The 17,118-nt window shown below is 44.2% G+C and overlaps 1 protein-coding gene across 1 annotated transcript in view; it reads left to right on the top strand.

Moving 5' to 3' along the window:
* LOC119168256 (neprilysin-1-like) overlaps positions 1–11,269 on the top strand; it is a 31,235-nt gene extending 19,966 nt beyond the window's left edge. The window contains exons 12-22 of the mRNA XM_075867952.1: positions 503–601; positions 1,360–1,437; positions 2,980–3,086; positions 4,275–4,333; positions 4,843–4,894; positions 5,230–5,297; positions 5,969–6,087; positions 7,302–7,367; positions 7,439–7,549; positions 9,029–9,105; positions 10,236–11,269. Of these exons, the coding sequence (XP_075724067.1) occupies positions 503–601; positions 1,360–1,437; positions 2,980–3,086; positions 4,275–4,333; positions 4,843–4,894; positions 5,230–5,297; positions 5,969–6,087; positions 7,302–7,367; positions 7,439–7,549; positions 9,029–9,105; positions 10,236–10,341 (942 nt within the window). The 3' untranslated portion in view covers positions 10,342–11,269. The remainder of the gene's footprint in view (positions 1–502; positions 602–1,359; positions 1,438–2,979; positions 3,087–4,274; positions 4,334–4,842; positions 4,895–5,229; positions 5,298–5,968; positions 6,088–7,301; positions 7,368–7,438; positions 7,550–9,028; positions 9,106–10,235) is intronic.
* Positions 11,270–17,118: the final 5,849 nt, after the last annotated feature.

The raw sequence follows: 17,118 nt of genomic DNA, 5'->3' as shown, positions 1-17,118 counted from the left end.
AATGTGCATACTGCGTATACAAAGGCCTTTGGCGAGAAGAGACTAGAAGAAGCGATTAATCCCGCCTATATCCCTCATCCGTGTGGGATATTCGAATCAGGGGGCTTTTCTGGTGTAACCAGAGTGTTTTTGATCTTGGTAAAAACTTTCAGCTCGGGTATTCAATTACCTAAAATATTCAATGACAAGATGATCTTACTGACTTTGTCACACTGGAAAAGTTTATCCATTTGCCATTGCTCAAAATAAAAGGTAGGAGAACCACAGCCAGCCCTTAGTCCACGAGCAGTTATATGCAGATGGTTTACATACATCTACATAAGCAGCCTTCACCGTTGTGGTTAACCATATTTTGCCCAAAAGCTTTAAGTACGTGTAAAGGCCTTCGATTGAAGGAATTCTCGAAATACCGGTCGCATGGAAACCGTTAACGACTGTGTCAAGTCGCACCTCACTCACTTTAACATTTTGTTTTAACACCTCTGTCTTTGTGGATTCGCAGGTGAAAAAGAAGTACGCCCTGTTCAGTGAGCGCGTCCTCGAAGTGGTACGGAAGTCGCAGTGGATCCATCCCAAGTCGAGCCACGTCATACAGCAGAAGGTGAGTAGTGACTTGTTGGCGCCATTTGCGTAGTTGCACTCGCCGAAAAGCGCGATTCACTAAAGACTGAGAGAACGCGGCAAAGGTGAGTCCTTACTCATTCGTGGTTTTAGATTGGTGCGAATAATGTGATGCGAACTAGCCAAAGTTTAATAATTGCTGACCGCCATTTTTTTGCTCGCTTTTGTCAACATCAGCTCGGGAAATGTTCGTTGGTAGCTTACGTCTCTGATTCGTTGGCGTTTGCTTTGGGCTCGACTTGGATAAAAAAAATTAGCTAGTTGCGATTGGAATAGAAGAAACAAATAAAGTGAAAAACCGTTATCGATGTTGGTTCAATCAGCTAAATTGACAAGCTTCTGGACTCCCCAAGTTTTTATAATCGCGAATGGTTCGGAACTTGTTACTTCTGTTTAAAACGCACTAAAGAATAAAAAAAAAGCACTACCAGCTGTAGTCAAAGTCAAACGCACTTTTGACAAAAGTCAGCTGCTTTGGTTCCTATGAGCTATAAGGCTTACGGAGCAATCAGAAAATTTGTCCACTTTGTGACAGTTACAGCGGACGGCGCCAGATTAGATACTGTATAGACGACACGCACACCACAGAACTAGTGACTCCGCGCGTACCTCGTTTTAATGTAGCCGATTGGCGTTCTTTAGTTTACCATTATGTTCTAACTAGCACAGCCAAGGATCCGTCGATGACGAAAATTGTATAATTAACGTGAACTTTTTTTGTTTCTCTGGTTTTTTCAGCTCCTGTCCGTGACGCCCTACTTTCTCTACCCCTCATTCGTGGAGAATGACTTTGCCATCTCCGCATTTTATCACGTGGTGAGTTTTTTTTTTTATCATGTGCACCCAAGTGTTGCCTATAAACGTTTATTCCTTCCCATTGATTGGCCTTATAGGTCCATAGAATGTTCATACAGCCTCCAAAAGTATACGTAGGTAGATACAAAATCTCTAAACGCACTAATAAATCTTGTTACGTTTGTCGATGACACATACTCAATGTATTCGCGCACCTTTCTGATATATGAATATAAAGATGCGGTATGTATATATTACCAATGAATAATATTATATTCTATAGCCTCGTGTAGCACTTAGTCGAGCAGCTCTCAACATAAATAAATGCATAAACAGCAACAGCAGATCTACCCTTTGTATAGGCTGAATAAAGATTTGCAGTTCTTCCTGATCACCTGGTTAGTACAGAAGCAGATTTCAACAATCTTTGCAAAATGATGCCCCTCACATCTCACCCTTTGCTCAGTAAAGTTCGTGAGGGAATCCGTCACCATTCCGACACCCTCTGAAAGATAACCCCTAATACAGGGTTTATTTCACAACAGTTATTTGTGTTATCATTATTTTTCTGTTATATTAAAGAGAGGAACGTGATACACGTCGGTGGCCAATGTTGTCGTGTCGATCTGGTCACTTTATTACGAAGTGCCGAAGCAGCTACCACACGTCCACACGAGTGACGTCACGCCGCTAGTGGCGCCATCTCCCTGTAGTCGCTCCCATCACCCGTGATCCAGGCCAGTTCAAGCGATTCGATGGAGCAGTGCGGGCTTTGCATTGCTGGCTTCGCCGACTGCGGTGGCGTGACAAACATCTAGTACATTTCCGTGGTGATGTAGGCCTCTCTGGCTCCTTGAGCTCTCGCACCAGCTGCGCGAGAGGCGTGGTGCGGTGGCTGGACGATGATGACCATTGGCGAGCAAAGAGTTTCCTAATATACACTAGAGGGAAATCTGGCGCTAGTGTCTATGAGAGCTGCAACGCACAGCGCTTCGACGAGCGGGGGAATGATGGGTAGTACACACATTTGTCTAATCTTCGTACTTCTGGCCTGCTTTTGGCTCCGTGTGGGTTCGTGTTGCTTGGAGCTGTTTTCTCGCGAAACAAAAATCAGCAAATGTTCAGCGGTTGCGCTTCACCACCTTATTCTTTAGGCTTACCTTTCCAAATCAGGGCCCGAAGTTCAAAAGGGTTGAATTTTTTTTTTCAAAACAAAACCGAAACACAGCAAGAAACGAAGCCACAAGTACGATTCATCACCCGCAAGTACGAAGACTAGGCAAGTGTGTGTTCTACCGATCATTCCCATGGTCGCCGAACGATCGCAGCGACAGAGTCCCCTTTAGTTACTTTTAAAAAACTCTATGATGGCGAGGATGATGATGCTACAATATGAATAAATCTGTTCTTAAAGTCAAGTAAACTTGACTTTCCCTAAATAAAGTACGTTTTAAAACAATTTGGGCGTGTAGGAAAGAAGCGTCAGGCTTGCAATACGTCGTTGGTAGTAAAACAGTCACACCTGAGTTATGTCCAAAAAGCTTTTTTTTTTTGTTTTTAAAGGTTCCCGATGTGCAGATAGGCGCTGCCCTTGAGAGCTACTACTACGCCCGATCAGCGCTGAACGACCACTACTGGCAATGGCTCGTTGAGGACTGGATTGGCCCAGAGTAAGTTCTTCTTTTCTCACCGACGCTCCTGAACATCATTTGTTTTCACCTTTGAAGTTCTCGAAGTTATGACATCATGTTTGTGGCTTACTACCATATAATGTCTGGGTTTCGCGTTTACCAAAACAAGGTGGGATTGAGATGCGCAGTAGTGAAGGGCTCCGGAAACAATCACCACATGGGCCCATGAGGTTCTTTTAACAAGCACAAACATTTAGGTACATGAGCCTGTAGTATTTTGCCTCCATCAAAATGTGACCGCTGCGACCGAAATAGTACGACCATTAAGGCATAGCAAGAGAATACGAGGTGGGCCCGAGGGTGACGAGTATGGAAAGGAGCTGTTTCAACAGTCTTCATAGCACTGGTGAGTAGCTGCCCCAATTTTCTCTGGGGATGTCAAGTGATAACTATAATAATTCTAACCCTGCTTATTAAACGCTGAAGGGCTTTAACCACGTCTAATCTGCTTTCGTGCTACGCACTTATATAGGCGCTCTAAAATCCTTTAGTGTTAAGGTAGCCTGCGACACGTACCTACCGCTTTTGTTAACGCGAGAATTAACAAAGGGAAGCTACACTGACCGGCCTAAGCAAATTGAATTCGTTGTGTTATACTTTCAACAGCATGCACTTGTAGATGACTTTATAATGTATTTTAAAGAGAGCTTTTCGTTCTTTTTCAATAGGTGTGTATACCACGGGTACCTTAAGGCTTGTTCACACTTACGGCGTGTTCACGCGACCAAATTAGACGCAAACTGACTACTTTGGCTCAGTTGCTCTTCGCAGAATTTTTTCAATTACGCGACTGAAAGTGCAGACCTCTTAACAAATCAAATTCACGAGAAAAGGGTGTTAGGTTATTTTACGGTTGTGTGTCTATTGAAAAAGGTGGGTGGTAAGCCAGAGCGGTATGTAAAATTTTCACCGTAAGAGGGGGATACTTTCGCATATATTGGCATTTCGGGAGCAATTAGGTTGAGTCTTTGAACCTTGGGTGCATTATCTGTGCTGCAGCGTTGAGTTTACCAGGAATTCAGGGTGCAAAAGCTCGTTTTATAAACAAATATTCGGAATGTCCTCGAATTTTATATTACGACAGCGATGTCACGACAGCTATGAGCACCAACTTAGTTTCCAAACTTGGAAGCACGAGCACAATAATAAACCCTTTTCATTCGACAGGTGGGAGGTGCCGTTCCTGAGGCCTCAGGTCTTTTTCAACGAAGAGTTCAATACTCTAGGTAAGTACCCCAGCTATGTGGAGTTTGGCCTATGTTAAATGCGTTGGGGAAATGATGTACCCTAATTCTTTGCCCATTCATGAGGCGGGTTTCGCGTTCCGCAGGACAGTTCAGCGCAGAATTTAGGCTCACGGAAACCAACGCCAGAGGTTTGTTTCATGTGATAAGTCCGAGTTCACAAAACGAGCTGTGAAAGTACTAAATAAATTACGTTAAGGAGTGTCTGCTTATGACACTTTTGTTTATGAACTTTCAGAAACTGCGAAGATAATTACCCACCTTTTTGTGGCAGTAAGCTACGAAAAAGTGGGTAATAATCTTTTGCCTCCACAGCCGGCATAATTTTGGGAATAAGGCGTCTCAATCACTTAGTCTGTTTCAGATACTTATATTCTCGAAACGGTGTCAGAAGAGACAGAACCACAGAATATACAATTTTGTGGGGTACAGCCCTATGCAGCGTTTTTCGCCTAATTCTCTCTATCCCACTTTTTTTATGTCTCTTTAAGCCGTCCCCTTCGGAATACTCCAGAGTCCACTCTACTACACCAACATGCTACCGTGAGTATTTTTTACACTCTTTCTACAATGCGCATGATGAGAAATTTCGGCCCAGTGATACAGAGCATTTACGACATTCAAGTGATAATGGAGGCACTCTTGATAGATACGGCTGCCTTAAGGCAACCTCAATTGTTGCTTCAATTTATTTCGCTCCTCCGGAACCTTTCTTCGTCGTTACGTCAACTTTAACATAAACCTGTAGTGCAGTGTCGTATAAATCAGGAATGTTGTCGAGGTTTCAGTGCTAAGAAATTCGTATTTTTGAGTTTCGCTGCTGAGGTTGATAACGGGAATTGTTTAAATTTCTATCATCGCTGACTTATTTCTTTCAGGCCAGTTGATGCAGCACGGTTTGGCTTCCAGCTGGTCAGAGAGCTGACACGAGCTTTCTTTGCCAGTGGTGAGTGTGAATTTTATGTGTTGGTCTTGCGATGTGGCATACACGCATGCGCATTTGTTGAAACGGCACATCATTGACTTTATAACCGGCTCGTGCATTCCGCGTTAATGATGTGGTGCCTAAAAATTGATATCGAGTGATGAGAAGACGTATAGCGGAAGAAATAAACATTTCTGAACCAGTGTTTTAGTACAACGCTGCATGTGTTGAATTGCTTTCGGATACATTTGAAGATAGTTGTTGCGTGTGGATTTAGGTAGTTCGTGTCTACAATTATTCGTCATCAGTCATTGTCCGACTCTTATGGTGGACGAAATTGGGTTACAAGAACACTTGAATGAAATGTATGGCTTGAAATTTTCTTACTGCTAAACATCTCTGAGTCGTACCGATGGAAAGGGAGTTGATCTTTTCACCCACTCTAGAAAAAGATCTGCTCACGGAGAGAGAGAGTTCATCGTTACACCCCCAGATTAGTGAAGGATATAAAGTAATGTACCTTACGTATGTCGATGTCTGTAAGTTACAGTGAGATGTCATTGAAAAATGGCTTCAGCCATATTATTTGTATGCGAGGACCGAACAAAGAGAACAGTATCATGCTCGCATTGACGAGAAACCGATCGTTTGTGTCGCGATACGGCCGGTGCAACATTGTTCGTATCACGCAGGGCCTTTCTACAAAGAACGCAAGAACGTGAAGAAGCCGTGGGACCGACTGACGCTGGAGGAGTTCAAGAGCCGTTACAACTGCTTCCTCCACCAGTACGGCCAAGTATACGGCAAACAGGTACAGATATCGCCTCTCTAATGCGCCCGCACAACCCAATAATCTATGAACGTAATACGGCTTGGAGTTTTCTAAAGACATCAGTGTGAACTGTACTTCAGAGAGCTTTGTGGCGAGTCTTCGGGACCTGCAGACGCGTTACGGCTACAGCTATCCACAACCGAGGATATATCTGCAACGACAAGTGGTCTCGTCTCTTTAAAGCCAACAACACTTTAGGAAACGCTGACTAGAGTGATTCGCGCTGTTCGACAAAACACTCCCGCAGGCACTATGGCTTTTTCTTAAGGCGATTAGAAGGCGATAGCCATCGTTTTTTTTTCTTTAGTGAATGTGTTGATGCTGCTCCGCCACTCTCTAAAGCTTTCTGCACCGACCAGGGTCAAAGGTAGTCCGTGGCCGGACTACCTTTGACCCTGGTCGTCCGTGGCCGGAGTACCTTTGACCTTTGACTATCTTCGTCCGTGGCCGGACTACCTTTGACCGATGTGATAGTGTCATATCACACTGCATGTGATGGCGTCATCACGTGACCTGTCACGCGAAGTCAGAAATCTTCGCGATCTGCGACGTCATGATGACAATACAAGGGGACGTAGTCACACGACGAAGATTTTAGCGTGATTCTTCCTTGAAGCTGTGGCACGCCAACAGTAAAATTTCGCGTTTGTTGGGGCATGTAAAGCTTTGATTGATTGATATGTGGGGTTTTACGTCCCAAAACCACCATATGATTATGAAAGACGCCATAGTGGAGGGCTCCGGAAATTTCGACCACCTGGGGTTCTTTAGCGTGCACCCGAATCTGAGCACACGGGCCTACAACATTCCCGCCTCCATCGGAAATGCAGCCGCCACAGCCGGGATTTGATCCCGTGACATGCGGGTCAGCAGCCGAGTACTTTAGCCACTAGACCACCGCGGTGGGGCTTTGGGTTACATCAAACTTCAGTATTACGTACACTATGGGCAGTAAAGCTTTTATCTAACGTCACTAATCTTGCAGTGGTACATTGAAACGCAAGTGATTCAGATTTGTTCAAGCTTTTATCTGCGCACCCATTTGTGTCCTGTTTAGAATTGACTAAGAGTTTGGATGAAATCGTCACTCGGAATAATCGCATGATATCCAGCGCAGTTTGAATAAATTCTTAATCCAGTTTCTGTTGCTTTCGCTTTAACTGTATTACAATACGACACACTTTTTTGCGCAGATAAATGCCTACGCTTCGATAACCGAAAGCGTTCTGGACAACGCGGCTCTTCCACTCGCCTATCGGGTAAGTCAAACGATTGGCTGAGTTCCGGGTTACCACCATGCTTACAAATGTGTCATCGTCTTGAACTAAAGGTGTACCGCAAGCTCGTACGGAAGAGTCGCAACTTGGGAGCATCGGACTGGGTGCTCAAGCAGCTCCCCGAGGTCTCGTCTGACCGAATATTCTTCCTGGCTTTCGCCACGGTAAGCTTCTTCGAACAAATGTATAGCTAAAAGGAAGATAATTCCGGGAGGCGTGGCAATTAACGATGACACTTAATTTGTAGTTTTTGTAAAGTTCAATTGCGTGGAATTTCTTAGCATCTTTTGCCCCACAATTCGTGACGCGGGTATACCATGATTTTGGCTACAAATGTAGCCAACTCAGGTGGCAGTACAGTGTAGCGGTGTCGTTACAGGAGCCACGCAGTGGAGTGTCGTTACAAGAGCAGAAAACACTGCTGATCGGTGGCCTGGGTTCCTGGAAACGCGGGGGCCAAATATTTTAGGGCTGCACGCGGTTTGTAGTTCGATATTTTTAAAGTCAGATAGAAATTCTCGCACTTCTCCCAACAAATGATGTCATAAACCAGAAATCACGGATATCGCTTGATTTGAGCATCGCGAGCTCCGTAGTTACCGCTGCCACCGCAGGATGGCGCCAGGAGCCTGCACGCGCAATAGCGATCACATTGAGAATGTGGCGTAGAAAGGTACTCAATGCCATGATGCGCGCTGCCAAACGGACATATTCTCTTGTCCCATTTTCATACTCTCCCCTGCGATTGCGCTTGCTTACTGGAAAGTGAGAAAAATGTGCTGAAAGCGTAAGACGAATTCTTGTGAATCCTCTTGTAATTAACGGATTCTCGAAATAATCGCGGCCGCCAATATGTGAGTAATATTCGCATGTAATGAAGTCATTTGATGATCACATCAAGGGTTGCTGGGCTTTTAAGTCGCTTCGTCTGAGCTACAGTATTTATTTGCCTAATGCTGGCTCTCGTAAACGTTGAGGAATGATACCTAGTGCGAGCGAATGAATGGCTAATGTAACGTAGTGGTAAGCGCATTAAATGGGTGTGCGTTTACAGCTTGCTTATCGTGTAAGTGTGTGATCGTACAATTGTGTATTTGTGTAATTAGGAAAGACCATCCTTTTGTGTAACAACTTAATATTCACTGAGAACTAGCATACAATGGTCTGTTAGTTCTTGTTATTATTGTTCTTAACAAAGAAAAAAACGAGCCCTTAAATTTACACTTTCCTTCATCCTTAGATTTCACTGTATGTCAATAAATCAAATACTTAAGGAATAATCAGTAATCTAGAATAGTGCTGCATGTCGAGAGAGATAAGTTATTTGAAGGTAGAGAGGTCGGCCTGACCTTATTTGCTTTAGCCTGCTACTCTGTAGAGGGGAAGAGGGAAAAGAGAAGAAAAAGGGGGGGGGGGGGATGAATGATGGCGATGGGCACAGAAAAACGAGTTATGCGAATATACAATATTGTTCACCGAAGAAGCAAAATGTTTGAGAATAACTAGACTGTGATACAACAGAAACGTTGCGTTTAGGCACTCCAGTTAAACGGACGTCCTGGGTTTAACAAAATGGTTGCTCGAACATTTTCAATTTTATTTCACCTAATTTATTGTATTTCCCACGTTAAACTGTTGTCCAGATGTTTTGCGACTTGAAGCGGACCAGAGCCCTCAAAATGCAGCTGACACACGGACCTTTCAGTCCATCTAATTATAGGTGAGTGATGGCTGTATGTCTTGTTTTTCATCCGCAAAAAAGAAGAAAAGTATCCCAGAAATGTCATATGAACGTCCGTGATTAAAAAAAAAAACAGTAATGTTAGTATTTATACAGCAAGTAAGCCCAGCTATGCAAAATAGGTTCTGGATTTTATGTATAATACTTTTGAGTGAGTGAGTGAAACAACTTTATTGACGATCCGGCATAAAGGGGGAAGGGGTAGGGGGATTAAAGCGAGACACTAGCGTGCTCGGACGTCCCAGAGCAGCAACCTACTCGCGTCAAACCCGTGGGGGCGCCGCTTTCGGCCACTGGCGTTCCAGGATGCTAAGCACGTGCTGGACCACGTCTCTTTGGTTGCCTGGCTCTCGGGTGATGATTTTGCTGTATAATACTTTTGCCTACTCATTGTAGTAACCAAAATTATGACTAAAACCAAGCTTCGGCAACCTTGGCGTTTAAACAATAGCAGATGAATTTCCTAGCCAATAAAGCATATCTATCTATCTATCTATCTATCTATCTATCTATCTATCTATCTATCTATCTATCTATCTATCTATCTATCTATCTATCTATCTATCTATCTATCTATCTATCTATCTATCTATCTATCTATCTATCTATCTATCTATCTATCTATCTATCTATCTATCTATCTATCTATCTATCTATCTATCTATCTATCTATCTATCTATCTATCTATCTATCTATCTATCTATCTATCTATCTATCTATCTATCTATCTATCTATCTATCTATCTATCTATCTATCTATCTATCTATCTATCTATCTATCTATCTGTCTGTCTGTCTGTCTGTCTATCTATCTATCTATCTATCTATCTATCTATCTATCTATCTATCTATCTATCTATCTATCTATCTATCTATCTATCTATCTATCTATCTATCTATCTATCTATCTATCTATCTATCTATCTATCTATCTATCTATCTATCTATCTATCTATCTATCTATCTATCTATCTATCTATCTATCTATCTATCTATCTATAGAGTCTGAAATGTCCCGGTAATGAAAACTCTCCCGTATTTTTTTTGTTGTTGTTGTTGTTTTGCCTGCGAGCAATGGGCCCTGTTTGCGTCACATTTCGAACTTCAGGGTGAACGTGCCCTTGATCAACTTCCCGAAGTTTGCGCAAGCCTTCGGATGCGGCCCGGACGACGCCATGGTGCGCGAGGAGCAGTGCAGCCTGTGGGACTCGTAGCGCCCTATCACGACGACGTCATCTTCGTGCAAGCGCCGTATATTGAACCGCATATGGATACGTAAACGCGCCGTGACAGTGTCGACTGGCCCACTGCAGCGCGACGGAGCGGTGCTCTTCGCCCGTTGTGGCCGAAGTGGCGCGTCGGACGCATATTTTAATTGCCATTTCTAAAATACCTAAAGTGACGGGTGCGTCGTGTACGTCGACGCCGAGAATTCTATCTCTGTTTTATTTACGAGTCCTATATTTTTTTTCATAAACATTGTTACTTTTTATCTTTCCGTATTTGACGTATTTGATTCGCACAACTGAAACCTCTTGCCAGTGGTTACCAAGTTAATAAAAAAAATGATGTGTGCAGACATTGGCGCTGCACAAAATAAAGAAGCGTAGCGTATAGAAACCGTCACATTCAACCAGAGTGCACCCGCGCAGATTCCATATTTTATAAGATAGCACTAAAGGGATCGTGTCACTGAATGTGCGGGGTCAGAGTAGGGAGAGAAAAATCTCTACACAGGTAAAGAACGAGACAGGCTTTGAAACGGAATAAAATCCAACATGGGCCACCATGAGTGGCTTGCGTAAATAATTACCGTCTCCAACCTCCCTACCGTACCCTGCGTTCACAGTTATCTAAGTGATCTCGTGTTACCTCCTCGAAAGATGGAGAATGGTCCAGTCATTAACATGTCCGAACTGCTCCCTACGGGAAACATATCAGCATGTTTTAAGACAATGCGTCGTTGCTCGTGTTTTCTGGAGGGCTGTGCATGCAGATTTTCATGGCCTCAGAGCAGACCGCTTTGTTTCTTCTGGATGTTGTTATCGAGGCTGCTTTGCCTGCCTTCTCATTGTTGCTGGTTACTGTCTTTGGCGTTACCACTGTAAGGCTGTTGCAGCAGGTCGTCGCCGCCGTGCTCTCTTCCCGAGTTTGGAGCGACTGTACAAAGAAATACTATCTGTTTTGTCGGAGGAACTAGTCTTTCTGGGTGAGGAGGAATTCTTTTGACACTGGTCCTGACCTTTTGTGTTGGTCTGCGAGAGATGTGTAAAGCTTATTTTGTGGCCTGCCTGGTTTTGATAGGTTAATCTTTGTTTAGTAGTCGCACAAATACTTTGTAAATACTATGTAAATACCTAACATAGATATTTACATTTCATTTGTGTGTTCTCTGTTCACCATGTATTGTGCATATGTAGACATATCTTGTTGTAACAATTCTTGTGTATCTGTGTATGTTGTGTACCGTGTACATATGTAAACATAACTTTTTATAACAACTTTTGGTGTGTGTGTGCATGTTGTGTTCTGTGGCGATGTTCTGTTGGATTGTAATTGATGTTCACTGTTCGTGAGAATAAATTTCTGTAAACACATGTACGGCCATGAATTCAACTGTCGAGTCGTGTTGTGTAATCACCACCCACGGGACGGCTTTATGAGTAGAGTACCTAGTACTCTAAATCGTTAACTACTTTTTCTAAACACATGTTCGGCCATGCGGACAAACTGTGATATAATACCACCTATGCTTAGAGGTTTGCCTCGCGTTCCTAAACAAGCTGCCGATTCTCTGCACGTCCCTCCATCAGTCGAAGAGGTAAATGCAGCACTGCAATCTATGAAACGGGGGACAGCGCCTGGGCCAAGCGGTTTTCCAGTGTAATTTTACTTGTCATTTTGCAATGAGCTTTGTACTGCTTTAACCGCGATTATCCGGCGATGTTTCGAGGAAGGTGCCTTTCCATAAAGTTTTCGAGACGGACGCATTGTGCTTAATCCAAAAGGTGGTGCTTCCTCTTTCAATCCTGAAGATTAGAGACCTATCACGCTTCTTAAAGTTGACTATAAGATATTCGCGACAGTGATCGTTCAACGCGGGCTCTGTTGAACACCCTGGTGGGTCATCACCAGACTTCATCTATGCCTGGGCGAGAAATGCACAGCTTGTCCTTTACCACCCGGCATATCATAGCCTATACTCTTTCGTGATCTGCGCGTGGTCTTCTTGTGTCTTTGGGCCAAGAGAAAGCATTTGACCGACTAGAGCACACGTATACTTTAAAAGTACTCACAGCCCTTGGTTGTCCTGGTAATTTTGTTGAAATTATTAGACATACATACTCTGGTATAAAAAGCACAATAGTTCTAGATTGTTGGGAGAGGGCTGCTTTTTCTATTGTACGTGGGGTCCGTCAGTGATGCCCATTGTCTCCTGCTCTATTTGTCGTCAGCCTTGAGCCATTTTTGTGCGCTCTAGAAGCGGATTCGCATGTCCGGGGTCTTGCGCTTCCGGGCAGCAGTGCCGTGAAAGTCACAGATTTTGTTGACGACATAACCCTGTACCTTTCAGATGAAAATAGAATTTCACATAGCCCGCGTTTATTCTTTCAGTATGGTGACATTTCAGGTGCCGTGCTAAACCTCTATAAATCCCGGTATTTGTTCATCGGCAGTCCAAACTCCAGACTTAATTAGCTCCACATCTCTTCTTCAGCCGGCTGCGTCTCTTCGCATTTCAGGAATTCTATGCAATCACTACGGCGTTTGTAACTCCGTTTGGTCAAACACCCTCGACGAAGTAAAACCGAAATTGAGACCGCCCGGGATTTCGACTTCCCGCTTCTTGAGCGGAGGTACCTTGGGCAGACTGTGTTCTGCGTTCGCATTTGGTATCTTTCTTATGTGGAGCAGCCGCCATTAGCATCGTGAGGTCATTGCAGTCTGCCTTGTGTTCCTTCTTTTGGTCCGGTGGCATTGGGTTGGTTTCTTGCGCAGCGTTAGGACAGCATCGTTCCCAGGATGGTTTTGCTTTCCCTTCGGTATCAATACGCTGCCGGCTACTGGCCCTGCGCTTCCTGTTGCGCCTCGTACAAGGACAGGAATCCCCCGCATGAACTCTGGCATATTATTTTCTAAGCACTCATCTTCGGTATTTAATGCCTAATGGGCACCTTAATTGGGGCCCACAATCAGCAACACATTCGTTTTATGCAACAGCTTTCACGTTTTTTCGTCATATCCAGTATATAGACTTTCCCTGAGGTAGATGTGTTAGACAATCCTGTCATTGACACAACAGCCGCTTTGTTGATCCCGTTAGTTCCTCCAGCATGCCGCACCTGCTCTATAGTCGTGTGTCTTGGAGCACGCTGACGGCATTATTTCTGCCTGGCCACCTGCGGGACCTCCTGTGGCGGCTGGGGTGGGGCGTTCTTTTTACTCTTGACCACCTTGAAAGGTGGAGAATGGTCCAGTCATCAACATGTCCGAACTTCTCCCTACGGGGAACAAATCAGCATGTTTTAAGACAACGCGTCGTTGCTCGTGTGTTCTGGAGGGCTGTGCATGCTGGATTTCGCAGCTTTGGAGTGAACCACTTTGTTTCTTCTGGACGTTCTCGAGGCCGCTTCACCTGCCTTCTCATTGTTGCTGGTGCCCACTGTCTGGCATAATCGCTGTGAGGCTGTTGCATCAGGTCGTCGCCGCCGCGCTATCTTACCGATTTCGGAGTGACTGTACAAAGAAATACTATCTGTTTTGTCGGAGGGACTCTTCTTACTGGGTGAGAAGGAATTCCTTCGAATCCAGTCCTGGCTTTTTGTATTCGTCTGCGAGAGATGTGTAAAGCTTGTTTTCAGGCCTGCCTGGTTTTGATAGGTTAATCTTTGCTTAGTAGTCGCACAAATACCTTGTAAATACTATGTTAATACCTAACATATAGATATTTACATTTCATTTGTGTGTTCTTTGTTCACCGTGTATAGTGCATATGTAGACATATCTTGTTGTAACAATTCTTGTGTATCTGTGTATGTTGTGTACCGAGTACATATGTAAACACAACTTTTTGTAACAACTTTTGGTGTGTCTGCGGATGTTGTGTTCTGTGGCGATGTTCTGTTGGATTGTAATTGATGTTCACTGTTCGTGAGAATAACTTTCTGAAAACCATCGCCGTTGAAATTAACGGGACGGCTTTCAGTGCTCCCATAGTAGAGAACGAAGTGCTCTAAATCGGTCACCACTCTTTCACCACTCGAAACCAGCATTTCTAAACCCACATTGCCATGCGTTTAACTGACGCCGATTGTAATGTCTCGTTGCTTTATTCTTTCAAGGGCTATTGTTGTTTCAAAAAGGACAGCCTCATGCTCTCCCATAGCAGGGTTCTGTGAGCTCTAAATTGTGAAACATTTGTTTTAAACACATTGTTTCGCGATATGATGTATGCCTATTTGTAAAGGTATCATTTGAATTTTTTGAAGGCGGTACTTGAGCATCCCACACGTTGTTGTCATGCTTGATTGTAACCTTTTCTCCATTTGTGAAACACAGCGAGATTTAAGCATAGAAAAGAGAAGTTCATTAGCGTAGAACAGGCTTTAAACAAAGAGGGCAAAAATGCGCACCATAAAGCTTCGCCTTTAGGAATTCAACGCGTTAGCGACAACCTGTTCATAGTGATACTCCTAACACTTCCTGCATGAACACTTTTCAAATTTGCTATGTACCCACGACACGGCCCTAAAGGAATAGGCGCAGCAGCGTGCGTGCCTATTGTAGTGTGGTACCGGCTTTCAGCCACAGAGCCATCACGATAATCGCGTATTCTGACGCCCGTCGGCAGTGGACGCTTGTATACCATGCAATATTTTTACAATACTTTATGTTGCATTGTGAAGCATGTATACAGTACGCGTGTGTTTGTGAAGCATGAAAGCTACTTTCAGTGTATTTCCAAGCAGAGGAAGTTGTTTCACTGTTTTCGCACGCAGAGGCGTGGTCGTGTGGTAGAACATCCGTTGCCACGCAAGCAACCCGGGTTCAATTTCTGCTCAGACCCCCGCAACCCTGGTTCGGTCCCCACTTTGCTCCAGGGTTTTTCATCATTTTGTTTGCATAGATCTTGATTTTTTGGTCACGCATAATATATTTTTTCGCTGACAACCAACGACGCCGACACCAGCGAAACGAGCTATTTAACGCTGTCGCGTTAATATTAGGTAGCCGATGATGGCGGAGTGTTAGACGTAACTACAGAAGTTAGTTTAAGCGGGTTATGTACTTAATCTGCATGCACAATGACATGGAGTCAGTGCTGTTAACTTAGCGAGAAAGTCATAAAATAGCACAAAGTTTTACAATAATGAAGGTTGATAATAGAACGATACCAGATTACATAGAAAATTATGCTGCTCGATCTAATGTATTAATAATTAAAAAGAAAAACAAAAAAAAAAAACAGTCCAGCGCGGAAGGCGCAGCACAGTCGCAGCGAAAGTTATAGTAGAGCGGCCTTTCAGAGCCTTTTCTAAACAATCGTTGAGTATCTGCTGCAAGCTCACTTGCTGGCTAACCACTGTGGCATAAACGATTTCTGGGTAGTAGGCAGGAATTCACTATATATGCCATCCTTCGTCATACTTCTCAGAAGCGTGGTATTCGCTGAACCCTTGCAAGGAATATCGTGCAATTGTTCATGCAGTGCGTGGTTGACGACGTTGAGAAATTATGCTTGAAATGGGTATGCGCCACAGTTGATAGGTGATCAAGAACAAGCTTTTGTAATGTGTTGGAGAATCAGACGACCCGCTCGTTACGCTATTCGCAATGTGTGACACCTCGTTGTTCTTTTGCTGTTCTAAAACGCTCTTTCACTCGTATTACCGCGATTATTTTCCCGACATCAAGCCTGCCTAAGGCAAAATTGCGAACAAGTCCTTAGCACTGGCGTCGCCCAGTGGTAGAATACTGGGCTGGCACGCAGCTGAACCGGGTTCAGGCCCCACTGTGTCCTTGGTGTTAATTACTACCTTAGTTGTTTTTCTGTGTTATTTCGTCCAATGGTTGTTACGGACACCGGCGGCGGCGGCGGAGAACTGCGGCGCCGCACGACACCAAAGTTGCGATCTCATGACAGCTTCCGCTGTAAAAGCTTGCTGTCTATTGTTCGGGAGGTGGCATCTTGGCTTGCGGAATGGAAGACGACCTACCCGGCTGTTCGAGTGATCTCTAACCAACTGTTTATTCATGATCTCAATGAGCATTCTATCCTCGATGGACAGCGGAAGGTCATTGTCTTCCTTAGTCGTTTTGAACAGCATTTCTGAAAAGTTGTCTCCCATTTTCGTTATCAATTATGCACTCGAACCAGACCATTGTCCACCTTGACGCTGAATAACTCCCCTGGGCATAAGGAAATTTTCCTCAATGAAATGGCTGATGCATTAGCTAAGTCATCATTAAATGGCCCAGTTATTCACATATTTCTAGCATCTAAATTCGTGATAGGGATTATATTTAAGAGTAAAATGATGTTAGAAGAAATGTATTTGCCATTCATAACAAAAAACACGAATTTTAACACCTAAATCATCGTTGTAACAGTAAAATAAGTGATACGCGTGTAGTTAAAGTTCCAATCACAAGGCTGAGGTGTCATACTCTATATCTCAATTTTTTTTTAGATGCGGAGCATCTAATACTCGAGGCTTGTAGTGCGGCGCCGTCCGCAAGCTTCCTCCTCCTTCTTCCACCATCTGTGCATCCCTTCCTCCTCTACACACCGCGCGCGCTTCACTCCTCCACCATCTGTGCACCCTTCCTCCTCTACACACCGCGTGCGCTTCTCCTCTTCACGAACATTCGCTAGCTGTATAATGTAGCGCGCATGCGCCTTCACGCTTCGAGAACATCGGCAGCTGACGCGCGCGCATGCGCCGTCGCGCTTCGAGAACATCGGCAGCTGACGCGCGCGCATGCGCCGT

The sequence above is a fragment of the Rhipicephalus microplus genome, chromosome 6 (assembly GCF_043290135.1).
Source record: "Rhipicephalus microplus isolate Deutch F79 chromosome 6, USDA_Rmic, whole genome shotgun sequence".
NCBI classification, from domain to species: domain Eukaryota; kingdom Metazoa; phylum Arthropoda; class Arachnida; order Ixodida; family Ixodidae; genus Rhipicephalus; species Rhipicephalus microplus.
The sequence above is the reverse complement of the archived record's forward strand: the minus strand, read 5'-3'. Positions and strand labels throughout refer to the sequence as shown.